General features: G+C 54.2%; 1 protein-coding gene across 1 annotated transcript in view; it reads right to left on the bottom strand.

The window, feature by feature from the left end:
- DISC1 (DISC1 scaffold protein) overlaps positions 1 to 20571 on the bottom strand; it is a 261128-nt gene that overhangs the window by 50719 nt on the left and 189838 nt on the right. The window contains exon 10 of the mRNA XM_036016158.1: positions 12164 to 12224. Within this exon, the coding sequence (XP_035872051.1) occupies positions 12164 to 12224 (61 nt within the window). The remainder of the gene's footprint in view (positions 1 to 12163; positions 12225 to 20571) is intronic.

Genomic DNA, 20571 nt, shown 5'->3' on the forward strand with positions numbered 1-20571 from the left:
TTAGGGCTCTGGAGTCACATGTGTAGTTGGACATGGGACTCCCAGGCCCATTAAACACTTTACACTAGAAGAGGACATCTGTGCCCTGGCTGGTATGGCTCAGTTCGTTGGAGCGTCATCCCATAACCGAAAAGTCCCAGGTTCGATTCCTAGTCAGGGCACATGCCTAGGCTGTCTGGTTGATCCCTGGTCCAGGCATGCTCGGGGGGGAGGGAGCAGCGCCAATCGATGCTTATCTTTTGCATCAATGTTTCTCTCTCACCCCCCACCCTTTCCTTCCTCTCTGAAGGCAATGAAAAAATGTCCTCTGGTGAGGATCTAAAAAGAACATTTGCTCCAGAAACTGGACAGAAGGAAAGGTGGTGTCCCCTGCATCCTGGCCTTGTCCCCTCTCGCAGGGGTCACGGCACCGGGAAGGGCGTGCAGGGAGCCAAGGAGGGTCACATAGACACTGGCCAAGCACACTGCTGAGTAAAGGCTAAAACATATTTCAAGTTACTCCACAGGCTTTTGAACCTACAGAAGAAGACTCCTATGTGCATTGCTGCTACTGTTCAATGTTATCACAATGCTAAAGTAGACCGAGAGGACCCAGCAGAGAAATCACAGACTGACAAAATGCAGTGTGACGACGAGTGTACAGCAATATCGCCACCCTTCTGATTATCTCCAGGGCCTCCTCGGGCCCTCGCCACGGGGCTTCAGAGGACACTCACGCCCGCTAGACTGCCGTATGGGGCTCTCCTTTAGGACTCGCGTGGCTGTGAGGAGACGGACGCAGCGACATCGTTAGTGGGTTTGCATTGGGCTCATTTGTCACGTTTTTTGAGGACCTGAATGTAGGGGTGACATTGATTTTCACGACTTAGGAAGAAATACCAATAAAATGGTCCAACAAAAAGTGACCAATCATGGCGATTTTAAAGGCTGTCGAGTGAATGCGACGTGGCTGTTTGAGTGTCACTGTGTCGTGGCTGTCTGTGGACACCCACTCTGAGGACAGGCGGAGGCTGGCTCGGGCCACCCAGGGATCCTGCCCTGTCCGCCCCAGACCACGAGTCCCTCCTGCTGCCCCTGCCCCCGCCCCCGCTGGCTCTGTGCACTCGGAAGGCGGCAGCTCGAGAGGGCACAGCTGCAGCAGACACCACGCTGCGGACATGAACACCTACGTGCACGAGAAAAAGCAGTCGCTGCTGACGCAGAACCGCAGCCGCCGCAGCCGCAGCTCTGAGAAGGGCAGCGTCAGCGGGGGGTGGGGGCCCGCGCCGTGACTCGCCTGCCAGGGACTGGCAGCTGCTCTGCTAGCAGTGGCCTGTTGAGCCCTGAAAGCGCTAAGTATTGTCTCGTTGCTACTGTGATTCGGACAGCTATGACGTTTAAAACGGCTGCCTGGCTTCACCCCGAATCCGACAGTCTCGTGGGGAAGAAAACTCGGCCTCTGCTGTCCTGGGCATCTCGGGGGAGGGGGGGGGAGGGGGACGCGCAGCTGCGGGGCGGGAAGTGCACCTGAACACGCGGTCATCCCAGGTCTGAACCCAGGGCTTGGAGAGACAAGAGGAATGCACTGAGGCCCTGGGGGCTGTTGGGGACGTTCATGACGCACGGCCTCCACGGCCGCTGTCCCCACGTGGAAACGAGATCAGTGTCCGTGAGCCATGCGATGCGGTGGGTTTGGGGGACGCTGGGGAGCCATTCCCGACCAAAATGACTCCCAGACCAGCAACCGCTGTGCCGGGAACTGCTGCCCACAGACCCGAGTCCAGACCTCTGAGTCCAGTCACAGCCGTCTCCCAAACGCCTGTCTCTTCTTCCTCAAAGAGCAAGACCCGGACCTGGTGAGCCTCCCAACCCCCGACACAACAGTGGCCAGGACCCGCCACGGGAGAGCGGTGGGGCAGCCTGCGGAGGGTGCCGAGAAGGCCCAGGAGGAGGAGGCTGAGCCCCACATCGCGGCTCACACGGGGCACAGGCCCAGGGCCCTGGAACTGCACGTGGCCACTGGTCTGCAGCTATTGATCTGTTCCCGCCTAAACCGGGCAGGCGGTCTCACCTCCTTCCCACACTCGGGTTCATGCAGAGCTGACGCCTCAGCAGGGACTCTGGGGGCCGCAGACTGGCACACCCACTCACCATTTTCTCAACCCGCCTCCCAAACCCTCCCGTTACGAAGTACGGTGCCTGTTCCTAAGAGCCGCCCTTGGAGAGGAGCGCACAGGCTGTGTAGCCGGATGGCTAGTCCATCTGCTTCCGTGAGTTCGTTTCCCAGGGTTCAAATCTCTGGATATTGTGCCTCCGAGTCCGAGGGAAGCATCCCTGAGACAGAGGCCAGGCTCCCACTGCCTCGGCTCCCAGCTGGGGTCTGCACTCTGGCGGCCCGGAAAACAAAGGCGGGGCCAGGTTTGTTCCGAAGTCGTGCAGATACACTGCACCAAACCCCTCCAGGGGCCGGGATTCCAGCTCAGGTGCAGGAGTACAGAATCAGCGGAGACGTCCACCAGGTGAAGCCCGGAGCCCAGGCAGGCAGGAGGGCGGGGCCGCTCACAGAGGGAGCACCTCTCCCCTCACAACCCAACGAGCCACACAAATGAGCCTCCTAGCACCCCAGCAGCACTTGGGAACAATTTCCACACGGTAACTAGAGGAGTCCACAAGCATCACCATAAAACAAAAGTAACTTCCACTGAACAGCAATAGATCAAGAAAATGCTGGAGACAGAATGTCAGTTAGAAGACATGCCGAGCTCACCTCCGAAGCAGGCGTGCAGCAGCGAAAACAATGTAGCTGTCGCAAAAGCCCAGCTTCTCTCCGGCCTCCGGTTCGCTCCCACCCCCGTTTGTTTACGGGACAATAGAGCGATCGCTCAGTCCAACTGCTTTGTGCACGTGTCACAAGTCCTCATCTTGGTGACTCTTCTCCTTAGTCCACTCCTTTTACAGTTTCTTTTGGGAACTTTTTTTTTTTAAAAGAAACACAACTGAAAGGCCCTGTTTCTGTGATGAATGGGAGCTACAGAATTATCTTTTGAGGCTTAGCACACAATTCAATCCCGTAACATTCTCCGACTCAAGAAATGTCATCTTTGCATCCGCCACAACGGAAGGAAAAACCTGTGTTCTGCCTGAGGCCCTGTGATAAGGGACTTAGGGCCCACCCTGGGGTGGGCTCCATCCACAAAGACGGCCCAGCACAGTAAGCGTCTGACACTCACTCAGCTCTGTCGCTAAGTCCCCGCAGCTGTTGCGTGAGTCAGGGTGGCTGGGGGCTCGGAGGGGGTGGGGGAGGCGCAAGGAGCAAACTGAACCAGAGAAAAGGCTGTGCGTAATGTACTGTCTAACCCCAGCGCGAGCCTGCTGCCTGCCGGGCTGTCACCTCCCTGTCGGTGACAAAGGGACACCGCGCAGAGTCCTACAGGTGACCACACACGCCAAGTGGGCATGGAAGAAACTCCACGAGGAGGCTTCCTTGGGTCAGTCCTGCATCTGAAGCTAACGGGTTCCACCGTGTTCGCAAATTAAACCATTGCGCCACCCGGACGGCGCTTTCTTGAACTGTCTTCTCCTTTTAATTAATGGGAGATCGGATTATCTATATGCCTACCGGGGTTTCCATTGATACAGCAATTAACTTTTCTTTAAGATTTCTCAACCCCCGCCCCAGCTGGCGTGGCTCGGTTGGAGCATCATCCTGGACATCAAAAGGTCAGGAGTTCAATTCCCAGTCAGGGGCGCGTGCCTGGGGTGCGGGTTGGGTCCCCAGTCGGGGCGTGTGTGAGACACAACCGATCAACGTTTCTCTGCCACATAGTCGTTCCTCTCCCTGTGTCCCTCTCTCTCTCCCTCCCCCTCTCTCTGAAATCACTGGACATGTCCTTGGGTGAGGATTTAAAAAAAAGATATCTCAACTCCCTCCCTGACTACATCAAAAACCCTCGAGCAATAACGGTTTCTTTTGAGTTTATAAAAGTCATCTTAGTTTGGACATTCCCTATCGATCGATTTTCATTGACTTTTCCAAAGGTGGCAGGCACCTTGAAATGTGCGTGCTCAGAAGCACACGGGGACACCCAGGGGACAGTGAGCACCCAGGCTCACAGAGCGTGGCGGACAAGACTCCCGCGTGACTGCTCCCCTTGGTTCCGTCTCCCACGGCGACCGCCACTCCACGTCCTGGCGCCTCCCAGACGAAACGGGACAGAGAGCAATCCCTCGGCATCTCGCCGGGACGCAGGCCCCCTCCGTGTGGGCTGGTTTCTCAACTGATCTCAACAGACAGAAGGTCTTATCGCAGCTTCAGGCAGACAAACTTGGGGCTGACAGGCACAAACCCCGAGTCTGCTACCACAGCTTTCTGTTCTACATAACTGTCAGTCTCCTACTTTCTCCTCCATCCACCAACGTCCTGGTCGCCCCTGTCTTATCTGTCACAGGCTGCTTTTTGACAACAGCACCACCTCCAACAATGTGACAAAGGAAAGGATGACAGGTGACTGAGACCTCCTGGCCACACGCATGCTTCTGCTACCATAGGTAGTTAACTGGTTATGAATAAGAAGGACAGCAAAGGCAATCAGACATGGCATTCATCAACTGGGGGTGTACGTGTCCGCCAACGTGTCGACCTCTTAGCTCTGACCCGGCAACCGACAACCTGGCTTCTGCTCAGACCACAGCGCTCTGCCTGCCGCCAGATTCTCCCCACCACCCTTGGCTCTGGGGGGGAACCTCTCTCCTCTTGGGAGCCCCTCACCACACAGGCCTCCGGCTTTGTCTTCTTTCCGTCTATACACACTCCTCTCTAGGGCAACATTTTCACTTCCTCAGAGGAAAACATCAGAGGGAGAAAAGCAATTTTATGGGAGTTCCTTTCCTGCAAAATGTTCTGTCTGCAATTGACATGATATGTTATCCTGGGCTCCACAAAGCACCCAGATGGGGGGCCTCGGAGCTCCGTGAATCACAGCAGAGGTGATAAATTCTTCCCAGCCCCTGAGCTCTCGCCCCCATGCGCTGGGGTCTTTCCCAAAGACTCCGAAAACCAGCCAGATGGGTTCTGAAGCCAGAACTCGGCTCCCGGAGCCTAGCCATTTGGTCACAGAAACCCTGGGAGGCACTCAACCTTTGTCACTGACATTAACAAGAAGTCAATTACCTCGTTTCTCTCCCTTCCCACCCTCTGCGGGAGGTGCTAATAGCTGGCCACAGCGCGGCCAGCAGAGCGCTGCCAAGTGCTTAGATAGGGAACACAGTGTTCGGACCCTTAATGGGGGCTGTTAGCTGCAAGCACACATCTCTCCTCACCCCCAGAGCCACCGGGAGGGGAAGGGATTCTCTCTGGATTTATCAAATAATTGGGGTTTTTTTAATGTAGATTTTTTTTGGCTTCATAATGTTCACCGTGCCATAGCTGCTAAGGTAACAATAGCCAGCATTTACTGAGCCCTTATTATCTGTAGGAAACATTTTTTCTTAATCGATTATTGGCCCATTTGAATGAAAGAAGAGGGAGTCTTGAAGTGGTTTCTTAACCTGGTGACAGCCCACAGCTCGGAAGTGGCCAAACTCAATTGCAGACGATCTGATTCCAGAGCACTTTAAGTGTAAATGTCTCAGCCCTGACCGGTGGGGCTCAGTGGGCTGGGCGTCGTCCTGCAAACTGAAAGGCCGCCAGTTGGATTCCCAGCCAGGGCACATGCCTGGGTTGCAGGCCAGGTCCCCAGTTGGGGGCGTGCGAGAGACAAGAGATCAAAGTCTCTCCCTCTGTTTCTCCCTCCTTTCCCCTATGAATGAATGAATGAGTGAATGAATGAATGAAACCTTTTTTAAAAAAGACATTTACTGCATGCATTAAAAAAATAAGTAAATATCCTGGCTGGCGTAGCTCAGTGGATTGAGCGCGGGCTGGGAACCAAAGTGTCTCAGGTTCGATTCCCAGCCAGGGCACATTCCTGGGTTGCAGGCCAGAACCCCCAGCAACCGCACATTGATGTTTCTCTCTCTCACACTCTCTCTCTTTCTCTCTCTCTCTCTCTTTATCTCGCTCCCTTCCCTCTCTAAAAATAAATAAATAAAAATCTTTTAAAAAAAGGAATATTTACAAAAAAAATAAGTAAATAAATGTGAACATCTCAGGTTCTCCACAGTTGTCAGGGAGAGATCCCGTGTCTGTTTGAGGGTTGCTGTTTTTTAAGTGACACCCAGGGGGAGGGTGCCCCTTTCACACTAGCTCCTGCACCTGGGCCGCTGCTCAGACGTGTCAAGGGGTGGGAGTGGACCCCATCCCTTCGTGAGCCGGACAGGGGCCAGGTAGGATTGGGTTGGCAGCTTCTGTTCTGGCCCTGAAGACGTACTTGCCTGATGGGGGAATTGGGGTTTCCAAGTGGGCTGAGTACTCTGGACACAAAACCCATCGTTACTGAACGTTTCGGGGGAAAAGTTCTCTCTGAGCAAATCTAGTAACTGGAGTTCTTCCAGAATGAATCACAGTGACTTATGAGGCAAATGCAGACCTACAATATTTATTACAGATGAAATCAGTTACATATACATTTCAAAATGTTATATATATATATCAGTTTTCCTTCATTCAGGGTCTAGGACAGTATATCACTGTGGTGTGAGTTAAGGGCCCATATAAACATCACCAATATTTTCCCTACCCTGTTTTTTCCTTCTTTTATCTGCTCTTTTATAATTCATGCCGTGTTGTTACCTTTTATGCATTATTTTTTCTGTATGTATGTGTGTTTCTGTATTTAAGCATCATAATCTCAAGCATGCTTAAGATTTTCAGTTTTGAGACGAAATAAGGTTAAAGTTAAATGGAAATAACGGTTACATATTAAGTTAATGATTATGTAGAACACTGTACAATTAAATGCTTTACATTTTCTTATCTGTTCAAATTGCAAAATAATAAGGTAGCTAAAATGATCGTTTCTCCTGGAAAATTACAAATTGCTTCGATATTTGAAAGTGGGCAAATCTAATCATGGAAATTTTCACGAGAGCTTCTATGTATATGACGTGTAGGATCGATTTATTTAGTTTTGGAATGGAAATGCGGGCTTGCTAAAAATAGCTCTATCAATCAACCAGTGAATGAAGTCACCGGGCACTTCCTGTGTGTGAGGACGGAGCCCTGAGCAGACAAATGAGGTGAGAAGGCTGGAACACAGACGGATGAAGAGAAAACTCCTGTCCCAAGGAAGCGTGATTGACGGGCGGGAGAGGGAAATGGAAGCCCAGACGGGAGCTGGCAGGGGCCACCAGGGAGTGCCCGCAGGCCGCGTGGCCTTAAATGGACTGCGAAGGATGCAAACCAGTGATGCACTTCCCAGTCTCCGTCTCCTGAAGGTCTCCTTCCGCTACTGAGAGAGGAAAGACGGAGAGACAGAGATAGACCAAGCCAGCTGATGGTGAAAGAACAAACAGCCCCCAGCGGGGGTGCAGGGAGGTGGCACCCAATCCAGGAAGGGAAAGAAAGAGAAGAGCTGGGAACCTCTGTCTGCCTGAGAAGGGGGTCACGGCCACGAGGATGCGGTGAGGAAGGCTCTGAGCTCTCCGTGCAAAAGTGAGCGCTGGGGGAAGCAGTAGCGTGCTTGAAGACATGTCAGGAGGGAGAGGAGGAAGGCCTTTGTCAGCGACAAAACAACAACGTAAAAACAGGAGAAACGAGTGGCCTCTGCTTTCCTTTCCTTCGCGCCCAGGGGGGCAGGGCTCCCACGGCAGCCAGGTGCTCGTCAGCAGGCTCCCACTTCTCACATTCATTTCCCGCAACAGCTTTTGAAACAGGTTCAACGGGGGTTGAAAATGGGTTGTCCCAGGTGCCCAGGAACTTCACAACGACCTTGCACAGTCTGGAAGACCGAGAGTGTAGGTGAGGCACTCATGCCGGGCGGGAAGGGCGCCTGGGAGGACCGTGAGCGGGCAGGAATACAGTCTCCCGGTTGCAGAGACGGGTGGAGAGAAGTGGGGCGAGGCCAGGAGGCTGTGAGATTCTGTAACGAGCTACAGATGTGGGGAAGGAGGGCTGCCCCTGAAACAGGTGGGGGAGACGAAGCCACAAAGTGCCTCTCCCCTTTGTAGAGGGCGAGCTGGAACGTATCTTCTTGCATCTAACTTACAACTCAGATTTTTTTTATCGGTCCATTATCTTCTTGAGAACAAGGCGTACCTGCCCAAGTTTTGCTGTTTCCCTGCCTCTCACTGGCACAGAGAGCTAGGAAGCCAGCCTCTCGCCAGCTCCCAAGTCTCTCCCCAGCCGTAGTTAGACACTAAAGGAGACACGGCTACTCCCTGATCCATGCAATGCATCGTTACTAACAGGAATTTTCAAATAGAATGAAATGTGTTTATTTTCCATTGCAACTGTGTGTGTTTATATATGTATATATACAGTATATCTATATATGTTTATACATGTATATCTACATCTAGACTTATTCTCATGTATGTTTTATGCAATAAAGAGTTATGAGTATAACTTATCAATTCAGAATTTTACTATTCACCTATTTACAATTATGCTCGACTGAATAGGTATCCTGAGTATGTAAAATAATGTAACTGAGATACTTTTAAGCCCACCAAATATTTGGCAGCTTTAACATTATTTGATAGTAAGTAGAATTATGGCTTTCAAATATAGGTTTTGAAAAAAAATTCCTGAATCGGATTTAAATGCATAATTTGGATTATTAAAAGGCAAATCTAGCTGAAACAGGTACTAAGAGCCCCCCTTTGCTACTGGCCCCCCTTTTGGTTTGCACTTCACGGGACACCCCTCTGAAGCGCTGCCGGCATCAGACCACCCCAACTGTCCGACTCCTCTGACTTGGCTGGGAGAGGGTGGGGCGCGGAGCCCTCTCCAGTGCTCTCAGCACTTGGGTCTCCAGTCTCGGCGCACTTCGAGATAGGAACAAAGTTACTCCTGTCGGGTCCATTCATCTCCAAAACCACGACTGGCCAGATCCAGGTCTCCCTGGAGTGCAGACAGCAAAGCGTGTCTTCTGCAACCTTCCGAGGGAACACGCACGACCCGCTCAGCTCTCGTTCCTTTCCTCCTGAACCCCCGGGAGGCCAAGCGATGCTCCCGACAGCAGGAGCAAACAGCCAAGCTTTTCCTCCGCGTCTATCACCTCGCTTTAGTCGGCGTCTTGCAATATTAATTGGGCTGTCAACTATGCTGCGAACTGCACCAGGTGCTAAAAGCAGTTCCTGTGTTTCAAAGAAGTTGTTTCTCTTGGAAGGAACTGGGCCTGGGACCGGATACTGCAGCCGGCACTGCTCAGGCCTGCGGGGAGGACAGGGCTATCTCAGGAGGGAGCCCCTGGCTGTTCCCACCCCTGCCCATATCCGGCCTGGCCTCCTGCACTGAGGCACCCAGAGAACTGCCTGCATGCACCCCAAGGCGCGCGCACCCTGTGCCTGCTTCTCCGCCTGCTGCCGGAGAGGCTACGGAGGGGAGCTGCTTTTCCTCCTCTCCATCCCAGTGCATCTACCACACTGGCTCAAAGCAGCCACAGCCAGGCCTCCTGCAGCCTGGCCGAGCAACGGAGAGAGCCCTCAGGGAGACGGCTGTAGGGTGGGCCGGCTACCTCCCGGTCACTGAGACTCTGCCAAGGGACCCCCAGGAATGAACGTCTGAGCCGCACATCCGCACAGCTGGAGAGGCAGCGAGACAGGCGGACGGTGGTGGGAGAGGAGACTGGGGGTCTCTGAGTTCGTGGCATTCGCTGGTTCATTTATGTAAACATTCATTCAGCACACACTTGACGGGCACCCCATAACACTGTGCAGCACTGTCCAATCACTGAGGATGCATCTGGGCGGGACAGACGCCGCCTCCCTTGCCTGACCTGAAGCCCTTCAACAGCGAGGAGAACAACTCAGCGCAAGCTCATTACACAGGCTCAGGGAGTCATGGGGGCCTTCAAAGAGGAGGCATCCCAAACGTGAAGGATGAAAAGGGCTTAGACAGATGCAAGGCTGCCTGGGCGGAGCTGCGAGGGCCCAGCAGGGCCCGTGTAAAGGGGGTGGGTGGGAGAGCGAGCGCACCCGGGCACAGGCCAGTGCCACAGGGAAGCAGACTTTCCTGCAGGTTGCTTCTAACTCCCACATGATGGGTTGAACCACATGAAATTGCCGTTTTTCTATATCCAAAAAGGTCTAATATCAGTAATTTCCCATGGTGCAACCTAACATCCCCCTGGATTATATCTCCGGCCCAGTTCCTTCTGAATTAGAAGGAAACACAGAAAAAACACAGCGGCATTGAGAAACACAAGAGCGTTGGGACCACTGGAGCCGGGCGGCGATGGATGACGCTGAAGGACACACAGAGGTCACACGGAAGAAAGCCACGAGCCGCGGGAAGGCGCCCAGACCTCCTCCTCAGGCCGGTGGGGATGTGCAGTGGCTGGCGGGGATGGGCATTTTCAGATGCGCACTGCAGACCAGCCGGAGAAAGGGCAACACTGCAGGCAGGAAACATAAAGAGCAGCTATTCCCGCTCCTCGTGAGAGAACACAGGCCCACCGAGCACGGGGTGCAGGCATGAGGACACGAAGGGGCAGACCGGCAGGACTCGGTAACTGACTCTAGGCGGGAGACGAGGGGAGGGAGAGAGCGTGAGCCCATGGTGCGAGGGTGGTGGACCAGGCTCAAGGTCACGGCTGGACACCCAGCAGGAGGAGCTGCTGAGAGGGAAGAGGCGCAGCCCTGGGCCTGGCGGTTCCTTTGGTTCAGACGGTAAGGCCGGCGAGGATCGGAAGAAGCTCGAGGCCAAGGGAATCGAGGCGGGCTGACTGTCAGCTCCGAAAGTGCTCCAAGTTCAGGGTTTAACAAAACCCAAACACTGACCCGAAGGCCGTGCCTGTCCTTCACGCTTACAGCACGGGAAATGAAAGGTGAACGTGCACCTGAAGGCAGGTAGGTGATAATGCCCAAGCTCTTCGAGCCTCAACCTGCTACCCAGCAACCCCGTGGAACACCCAGCAACACCGTACGCAGGGGGCGTACGGTGCTTATGGCTCCAAAATGGGGGTCAGAGTTAAGATCTACAGGGACATGCAGACATGTGCCTCAGAATGGGAAAGGCGGACACAGACTCAGAGCAGTGCACCTGGCCCAGGTGAGCTCCTACTTTCCAAGGAAGAGAGGCACTTCCTTAGCGGACACCTCTTACCCCACCGTCTCCACTGACCGCCTTTGGAGCCACCCGTCTCCAGGGCCCTCCCCACGTCTGGGGCGCCAAGGCAGGGAGGTACCGGCCAGCGGTCAGAAGGACTTGCTTTCCAAGCATTAGAATAGACCCTGCAGCACCTTGCCTGCCCTGCAGAGCAGAGCAGAGCTCAGCAGGGCAGCCCGCTCGACACCTCGGAAGGAAGGAGCGATATTTCATCGGACGGCATTGTCTCAGCAAAGGTCTAAGGCACAGCCTACATAAAGAGTTATTTAACAATTTCCAAAGCAGTAGCAAAACAGTCTCCACGAAGCTGGACGCCGCTCGGGGAGACCGAGGCACACCTTACATGCTTAGACTCGTTTCCTTAATGAGAAGCAGGTCCTGGTGGCCGGGCTTTACTCTCAAGAGGACGCGGCCGCAGAAACCAGACACATCCTGACGGGCTGGAGGGCCCCTGACGCTCCTCACATTTGAATACCTAATTGGGTTACAATTTTTTTTACAAAAGCAACCAGGGATTGTCACGCCGGTTTTGAATTAGGCTTCCAAATAGAACCAAAGATGTGCGTCCTCATATTGTTCCCAAGTACGCAGAAGCTGGGTCGGAATCCTAGGACGTACCCCCTTCCGACAAGAAAAAGAAAAACAGACCGTGGCGTGCAGCTTGAATCTAAGAAACCAGAGAAGGTTCTTTTTTCTTAGAAAACACGGACACTATCTGTGATCACCCCCAGACACTTTTAAACATTTCACTCTATTTACTTTTTATAAGAGCAGGGCTGGGGGGGGGGGGGGGCGGGTGTTAGTGTGATGCCCGCCTCCTCCGTTACAGGATGCAAAGGACTCTTTTTTCGTGTTTTCCCTCATTAACTTACTACAGAAGCTGGCTAGCCCTTTCCTTTGCTCTCACTCAACACTGTCAGAATACGGAATCCAGGTGCGTCGTGGCGTCCGCAGTGAAGGCATCGCTCTCCTTACCTGCGCAGTTTGTCCGAGAGCACATCCATGTACTTCACAGCCTTCTCCTTCAAGCTGGTCTCTGCAAAACAGGAACCCGAAGTTGAGGCAAAGCTTGAACAAAGCCCGAACTACTCAGTTAAAGGCCAGACGCCGAAGGCTCTCGGTCAGGCCGCTGATGATGACAAGACCCTGTGTTTGGAAAACACTTGAACCCGCTGGAGTGGCTGCCTGGAGTGACTGATGCCCCCGTCTCCACAGCGGGACGGGGCCTGGCCTGCAGCCGCCCTTGCCCTGAGCTTCTAAAGGCAGCGCATCCGGGCTCTGGCATGGACCCCTTACTGTCTGCTCCGTGCCTCTCCCCTTTCCCACCGGGCAGCCGGGAGCTCGGCCGCAGGGAATGGGAAAGACAATTCGAGCAAGGAACAACTCCCTTCCTGTGGTAGCAAGCGACGGCAGACCCTGCCCCTGGAGAACGACAGGCCCGGGGTCCTGCCAGGGAGACAGCGATAGCCCGGCTCCCAGAGCTGTGAGTTCAGCTCCTACTCGAGCTAAACTCGGTGCCTCGCAGGCACCGAATGTGGAAGGAATAGACGACCATTATGGCTCAACAGACCAAAGAGGCTCTTTACTAATATAAAATGATTTGGCCCTGGCCCGTAACTCAGGTGTTTGGGGCACCATCCCAGTACAGTGAAAGGTTCCGGGTTTGATTTCCAGTCAGGGCACATACCTAGGTTGTGGGTTCGATCCCCACTTGGGGTGCAAAGGAGAGGGCAACCAACCCCTGTTTCTCCCTCTCTCTTCTCTCTCTCCACTCTCTCCCCCCCCCACCTCTAAAATCAATAAAAACATATCTTAGGGTGAGGATTTCAAAAAAAAAAAGATTTGGTGGATTGGGGGCAAGCTCAGATCCCCTGTTCCCCCTCTGAGCAACGAGAGGGTCCTCCTCTCCCGGTGGTCACTGATGGGCTGTCCATGTGAGCGCCCAGAAGAGCCAGCGACAGCAGACCCGTCTCCCTCAGATGGCGGTTGTAATTATTGATGTTGTTGCCATTTCTATAATTACTGTTATTATTGTTATTATGGTATTTATCATTATTTCGGTTCCGCTCTTCAGCCTCGAGGATAATTGATGCTGAAGGGCTCGTGGACACTAGGGCTGTGGCGCGTGGAGAGCAGAAGCCACGCCACCCGCCTCTCAGCCCAGAGTCTCCATCTGGGCCTCTCAGGACCAGGGCCCTGTTTCGGTCGACACGCATGGGGTGGGGTGCGGGACAGACCCCAGCCCACACAACGTGTTCCATTGACAAATCTTCATTGGCACCAGCATCCCAAAACTGTCCCCGTGAGCCTGAGGAAGCAACTACCAAGCAGGACCATTTTCAGTGTAAACAAGGAAGACGGGAGAATGTCAAGTGGAAGCAGGAAACCTCTAGCGAGGTTTCGGTGCCACTTGTTGGGGTAATAAGGGGGCAGCAACATTCGCCGGGATAACCGTACAGGAAGGGAGTAAGTCCCAGGCAGGCTCCACATTGGACTGACAGAAGCAGTGATTCCTGGGAGCCTCAGCCCCAGCGTCCTCACCGCGTGCGGACAGCATCGTGAGGTCCTCGCGAGGCGGCCTCAGGTTTGACAGTGGAAGCCAAAGGGCACTCATCAGTTCAGCATTAATCACAGATTTTGTCAAATGTTATTGGATTGTTCTTAAAAAAGGTAAGTACCAAGTGAGGCCTGACTTCACTTTACAAATATAAGTCATCAGACTTCAAAGATCGTTATTCAAGGATCGATACAGGCAAGATTAACTCTCATTGGTAAAATTTCCCAGGAGGAAGATGTGAAAGACAAAGGAAACTTTTTAGAATTCCAAGAAATGTTTGAAGCTAGTATTATTCTTTGGTTTGAGTCAGTGAAAGAACTTCTGTTTATTTGGGTGATTAAACCATGTGCAGAGCCCTGGCTGGGTGACCCAGCTGGTTGGAGCATCATCCTGTACACCAAATGGTTGCTGGTTCGATCCCCAGTTGGGGTGCATACGGGAGGCAGTCAATCCATGTTTCTCTCTCACACCAGTGTTTCTCTCTATCTATCTCTCCCCCACTCCTCCCTTCCCCTTCCTCTCTCTCTAAAATCAATAAAAACATATCCTCAGGTGAGGGCATGCATGGAGATGCAGTAGTAATATAGTGTAACAAAGCCCCAGGGAAGTCAACAACATAGAAAAATGAACTTGCAGTTGGACTGTCCTGGTAGGTGGGATGGAACGAGGTTGTATAGGACCACAAAACCAGCGGAATCAGCTATGTGAAGGGCCACACGAGTCAGATTTTACCCCAAAGGGCAGGATGGCATCATCAGCCATGAGCCCCTGTGGTACCCAGGAGATCTTGCCGTGGCACTGGACATCCACTGTGAGGACATACACGACACCACAAATGACACCCACGTAGCGAACAGTGCCCATGTGTCAGGTGCGGTCCCGAACAGTGACCAATAGTCATACCCACATGGCAGCTCTATTATCATCCCGCTTCACAGCTGGCAAAACCGAGGGCCGGCCGAGTCACACAGCCGGCGAGGGGGCGCACCAGAGCCCACTGCCGCGCGACACAGAACTTCCGTTTCCAGCAGGAGCCCGGGAAACACACGCTGAGTGAACGCACGTGAAGCTTCAGCCACCAGCGAACTGCAGCAGGCCCTCAAAGGCACAGTGAGTTCAGGAGAGACCGCAGACCGTGCTGTAGAAAGTCGGAGCTACAGGAAACACTCGGGCTTGCAAAGGACAGCCTTCAGCAAATAAAGATCAAATTGCATGGAAGCTGCAGGGAAGCATGCAACTGACATACCAGCATAAAATAAGTGACCCCTGTGCAAGAACTGCAAAAATAGATATAAATATATGCAGGTATATAAAAATATAAATACATATATATGCATACACACACACATTAAGGCCAAGGTGATTTCAAAGTTGGAAATGATGAGAAAATGATTAATAATTTACTAGGCCTTATTTTCATATCGATTCACTCCTCCTAATGAGATGCCAAATTCACATGGCTTTGCAAACACATTTTTATGTGCATCTTAGATTTATCTCCAGCATTTTTTTTGCTGTCACTGCACATGGCGGTCATTTAGACAGAATTCTCTACAGAGAGGGTCCCCAAATCCAACAGGACACAGTCCTGCCCAGGCTTCAGACGTGTCATTGTAAATCATCTGGGGCCGGGACCGAAAAATAGACCACCGCTAAATTAGCCATGCATTCGCTGGTCACCGGGGTCACCGTTCAGGGAGCTATTAATTCTCTCCTTCCCTCTGTGGCTGATAAGAGATGTGCAGAGGGAAGACAAATGGCCAGGTACGGGCCCTGCAGAATTAATGAACGGCAACAAAGAGCAGGCCTCTCTTTGGGGCTGTGAGCATTCTCCCTCTTGCATTCCTCAGCGTTTCTTCAACGGCCACCGCGGGCCGGGCTATGCGTTAGCACCCTGGGGCCGCGGAGGGGCCCTGAGCACAGAGAACGCCAGGTTTGCTGACAGACAGCCGCACACATGAAGTTGTGGCGAAAGCAAGGAGGTCAGTTCAATGACAGAAACTTCAAGCAGCCGTCCTTCCGGGAACGAGGCAGAAAGAGATTCGGCCCAGCGCGACAGGGTTAGAAAACGCCCCCAGAGGAAACGACTGAAGTGGGGATCTTAAAGGATTTTCCATGCTGGCTGAAGCCAGAGGAGGCGTGGATAATCCAAAACAGCAGTCGCACACAAAGTAAGGTTTGTGTTTTAGAATATCAGGCATTTAACGTCATATCATTTTACCTCCCCCATAATTTCCGAAGCATTTTCCCCTAAGCTTACATCTTCATCTTATTCAATGTAGTGCATGAAGCCACAGCCGAGGAAGACGAGGTGGGGGCGGGGGGGGTGGGGGTGCGCCACAGGAAACGCTGGGCTGGTGCAAAGCAAAGCACGGGCTCCGAGCTTCCAACACCACTCGGAAGCAGAGGTAGAAATTAACTCCCCCGTGCAGATCTCTTCCTTTGAGTGACGTGCGTGCGAGGGCTGCATTCTGGCCACTGCACGTCGCTAGAGGCACAGAAGGGCAGAGGGAGGGGAAGCCCTTTCAACCGGGAGCATCCTCACAGGATTCAGTTGTCCGTAAAGACAGCCAAACCAATTACGCTAAACTACGTTTGCACTTCCGCTTCCACCGATGTGCCACACAACGGTGTGGGGCTGCGGCCCCCTCGGCGAGCCCTGCCCTGCTGCCTGGGAGCCCAGGGCGTGTCTCGGGGACTTGTCAATCTTGATACTCACCTCAGCAGAAACCGTGGGGCTTAGATGGGAAGAGACCGTGGGCAGGAGGCAAGGAAGGAGCAGATAAGCTCCATCAGGTTTAAAAACACTTAACGAACCATGAGCACTTACGCTATGTAGCAGACACAGCCCAGGTTCCGACTCCACCGGCCGTGTTTGTCGCCAGTTCATTGGGCGGCACCTGATACAGTGATTCTCACTTTCCTGGTCAGACCTGCTCCTGCACGCAGTCTCCCCGTGCCCTTGAAGCGCGCAGCCTAATACATCAGCACTATTCAATGACAAAGAAAAACCGAGCACATGGTGAGGAGAGCAGGTCAGGAAAAAAAGCCGACGCTGTTGGTTCCGCGCAGCCTCCCGCGGCAGCCCCCGACTCACGCGTCCCGGCCAACTGCTCCGGCCCCGGGGAGGTGGCTACCTCTGCTGGCGCTCCCGGCTGAGTGCAGGGAGCTGAGTGCAGGGAGCTGAGCTTTGCTTTTCTGCCTTCTAGCACCTGTCACTGCAAGAGTCGTGACCTGCGGACTCAATGACAATGGTTTAAAAATTCCACAAAACGTCTCTTTATTTGTCTTGCCTGGGAGTGTTCTTTGATTCTTTCTCCTTACTTCCTTCCAATGCATACATGCATACACACACACATCACACATGTACAAACACACCATACACACATGTGCTGCATATGCCACACAGGGGCATGTACATGTGAGTGTGCATGTATCCACATGCACACATGCCGTGCACACATGCCGTGCACACACACGGACATGATTTACTTCTCCTCATACATTTTGATAGAATAGGAGTAGAATTTGGGACTTCGTTTTTAAAACGGAACACTGTTTTCTTCACCAGTTTGCGTTATAAGAAAAAGCCTGCACCCACACTTGACCTTCTTAAGCTAAGGAAAGTGAGCTCCCGCCAGCAGCCGACAGGATGCCTCCACGTGCGTGCTTCATCCCACCCAGTTCCCATGGGCGCTGCCCAGGTCCCTTCCGAGAAGAAGGAGGCAGAGGCTGAGGCCCAGGGAAGCTCATGGGAGGAGCGAAGAGAAAATGCAGACCCCGTTCGGCCTCACGCCCAAGTCCGAGTTTGCCCCAGTGCCCGGCACTGCTGCCCAGCTGTCGGGGAGCACAGCCCACGACCTTCACCGAAGGACTCTGTAGTTCAGAGGCAGCATTCACGCAGCCCCCAGTGCAGTCTGCGTGCGCAACTACTGGGCACCGAAGCGTCCGGGCCCGACTGCCTGTCTGACCTGGCAGAAGACTCAGAGCGGGCTCAGGGGCAAGGAGCGACAACCAGGTTAAGCTTCTCAGGTCTGCAACACTGAGGTGTTTTCGTATTGCAGGCACTGTCCCCTCCAGCTGTGTCGACCCTACGGAAACCGCCAGCCCAGGGCAGCCCGCTCCTTGCACCCAAGGCGCTCTCAGGAGGGAGCAGAAACAGGCCCACCTCACCAATGGCCCTGCTGGCTGGTCCCACAGCACATCACACCTCCTGCAGAGGGCTCAGCCGCCCAACGGCCTTCCCTTCTGGGGCGCAACACCCCCCACACACACACCCTGCCCCTGCTCTTTGCCATCCCATGCAGCGTTCACCGTGCAGGCTGAGCCTGTCCCAGACCAAGGGGCGTGGACAGGAGCCCATCAGGCCCCTTGCCCTGCAGCCTGCAGCTCTGCACTAACTGAAGAGGACCTTCCACCTCCAGCACCAACACTGGAAAATGAGGGCGGGGAGCTGCCTGTGGCCACAGCTCACAGTGTGAGGATGGAGCTGACGCTCGGAGGTCAGCGGAAGACAGGGAAGGAGAGAGTCCTGACAACGTCAGAGTCCCAGGCCCAGCACCGCTGCCACCCCGCCCGCCACCAGGGTGTTCCCCCTGGAAAGTGGCCAATGAGTGTGGCCAACTCACCAGCTCCCATCTGTGCCAGGTCTGGCCTCCCTGCCGCCACCGGGCTCTGCCGCACCCTCTGCCTGGCACACCCCTCCCCTCTGGCCTCTGCGGGGCTCGTTTTCTGGGCCCAGAAGCCTCAGCTTAGGTTCCCCCTTAGAGGTTCCCCCCTTAGAGGACGCTTCCTCTGCAGTCCCTGCGGCTCGCCACCCCGATTATTTTCCCCCTGATCCTCACCTCTGCAGGCCTTTATAACATCTTGTAATTGCCTTACTGATGGGTTTATTCACCCGCTGCTGCTGTTTTGGGGGGTTTTACTTTCCTGTCTCTTCCATTCAAGTTCAAGTTGCAGGAGGACTGCACCCTGCAGTGGGTTCTCTGTAGCGCTTGTTAGATTCTTCATTAGCTCCCCCACGAAGTGCATCTGATTTTGCTCTCATCTCCTGGCCGCTGTCTCTCTGTTGCAGAGAACAGTACGTGGGAGAACAGCCTGCTCTGGCCTGAGCGCAGGGGTGGGCACTCGGGCGTCCCCGGGAAGTGTGGGGCCGGCCGTGCACCCTGCGTCCAAGACATAACGGTCACTTTACTGTGAACACAGCACCTTCCAGGTGCAAGGGACCCTCCAACTCACACCACAGGTGTGCGAGGCAGCTCTGTGTGGCATCGCTGGGTTTTGTATCAACCAGAGCAGGGATTCAGGACTGGGGGGGGGGCGCCCCCTCAGGGCCCACCTGTGCACACAGGTACCTATGAGAGCAGTGTCTGTAAGCCAGCTCATGCATAAAAGTCCCACAGAGCTAAGGCCCACGTTTCAACCGACTCCCACCTGCTGTCTGCAGGGGGCAAGGTGCAGACAGGAGAACACGCTGGCTGGAAGCAGAAAGAAGAATGTGGTGACTCCCCACCACAGTCCCCAGTGCAAGCTGGCCCAAGCTCCTCGTGGCAGCGGAGAACACGTCACAGCAAACTCTCACTTTCAGTCTTTGACTGAGAAACTGTATTTGGGGCAATGCTCATGGGGAAACTGAATGCATTAAAACCAAGTGCAACAAGAGGGAGCATCTCCCCAGCTTACGAGCATCCCCCCCCACCTCGCAAACACACCCTAAGAGCACCAGGTCCACGAGGATGTAAAGACAGCCTTACATGGGTTTCAAGTAGGGTAAGCTAAATGAGTCCAATTTTCTACGCCTTTCATTTTCAATTACGCACAAAATGTCCAGGAGCACACGATGCAAGCGAGGAGGATGGGACGTTTACAATCTAATTTTCAAAGCTGGGCCCTACAGCAGAACAGGGAGAATGCATTTGCACATATGATGGCGCCTGCAAATCAATACCGGCGGGACAGCGCCCCTCCGGCCGGCGAGATCGCCCGGTGGGAGGCGACTCCCTCGCTGGCCCGTGCTGGCTGGTGTGCCCGGTGCCAGCCAAGGTGGACCGTGCCCTCCAGCCTGTGGCCTGAGGACCCTGGGGAACCAGCGAGGGAATCACACAGCTGAAGAGGTTTCCACAAGGAGAGAGGGGAGGAGAGAGGCCAGGACAAACAGCCAGTGAGCACGGAGACGGGGGTGCACGCCATGCAGCGGCCTGGGGGAAGGGAGGAACCGTGATGAAGTATGAGGTGTCGGGTTGGGAACAAGAAGGAGTGAGAAGGAGTAAGCATGTGAGGATCCAAAGGCTCTGAAGTAAAGTGGGACCGGGTGGTTGGGGACAGGATCCAAGGAGAAACCCTCAGGAAGATGGGCCAGGAAGGGGCGGCGAAGGAAACGGAGATGGAGTGGTCAGCGGGCAGCAGGCCCCCCAGCAGGGCAGGCTGTACAGATGCAAATCACAACACCGGGTCCCAGAGCGCTCCAGAGGCCTGGGTGCTGCCGAGAGGGGAGGATGCGTCTTTCAGCAGAAAGGATTGTCAGTGATCTCCGACTGCGTTCACACTGCCCACACGCAAACACACACACACACACACTCAGAATCCCCTTCCACACGCTCCTCCCAGGCGGCTGCGCTCCCAGCCCCCCACCCCCGCAGCCTCCCCGCCTTGTTGGGACCTGGCTGCCCTTCCACCCCAAAGCCGCTCCTGCCCTCCTGTCTCCTGAGTGCCCTCGACCGCGGCCCAGACACGCTGCGGTCCACCCAGCCAGCCCCCGGGCCCGGGCAGCAGAACTGGGGGTCAGGGGGGTGGTGACTTATCAATGCTGTCACGCTGACTGGGGGCC

The sequence above is a fragment of the Phyllostomus discolor genome, chromosome 15 (assembly GCF_004126475.2).
Source record: "Phyllostomus discolor isolate MPI-MPIP mPhyDis1 chromosome 15, mPhyDis1.pri.v3, whole genome shotgun sequence".
In the NCBI taxonomy this organism is placed as follows: domain Eukaryota; kingdom Metazoa; phylum Chordata; class Mammalia; order Chiroptera; family Phyllostomidae; genus Phyllostomus; species Phyllostomus discolor.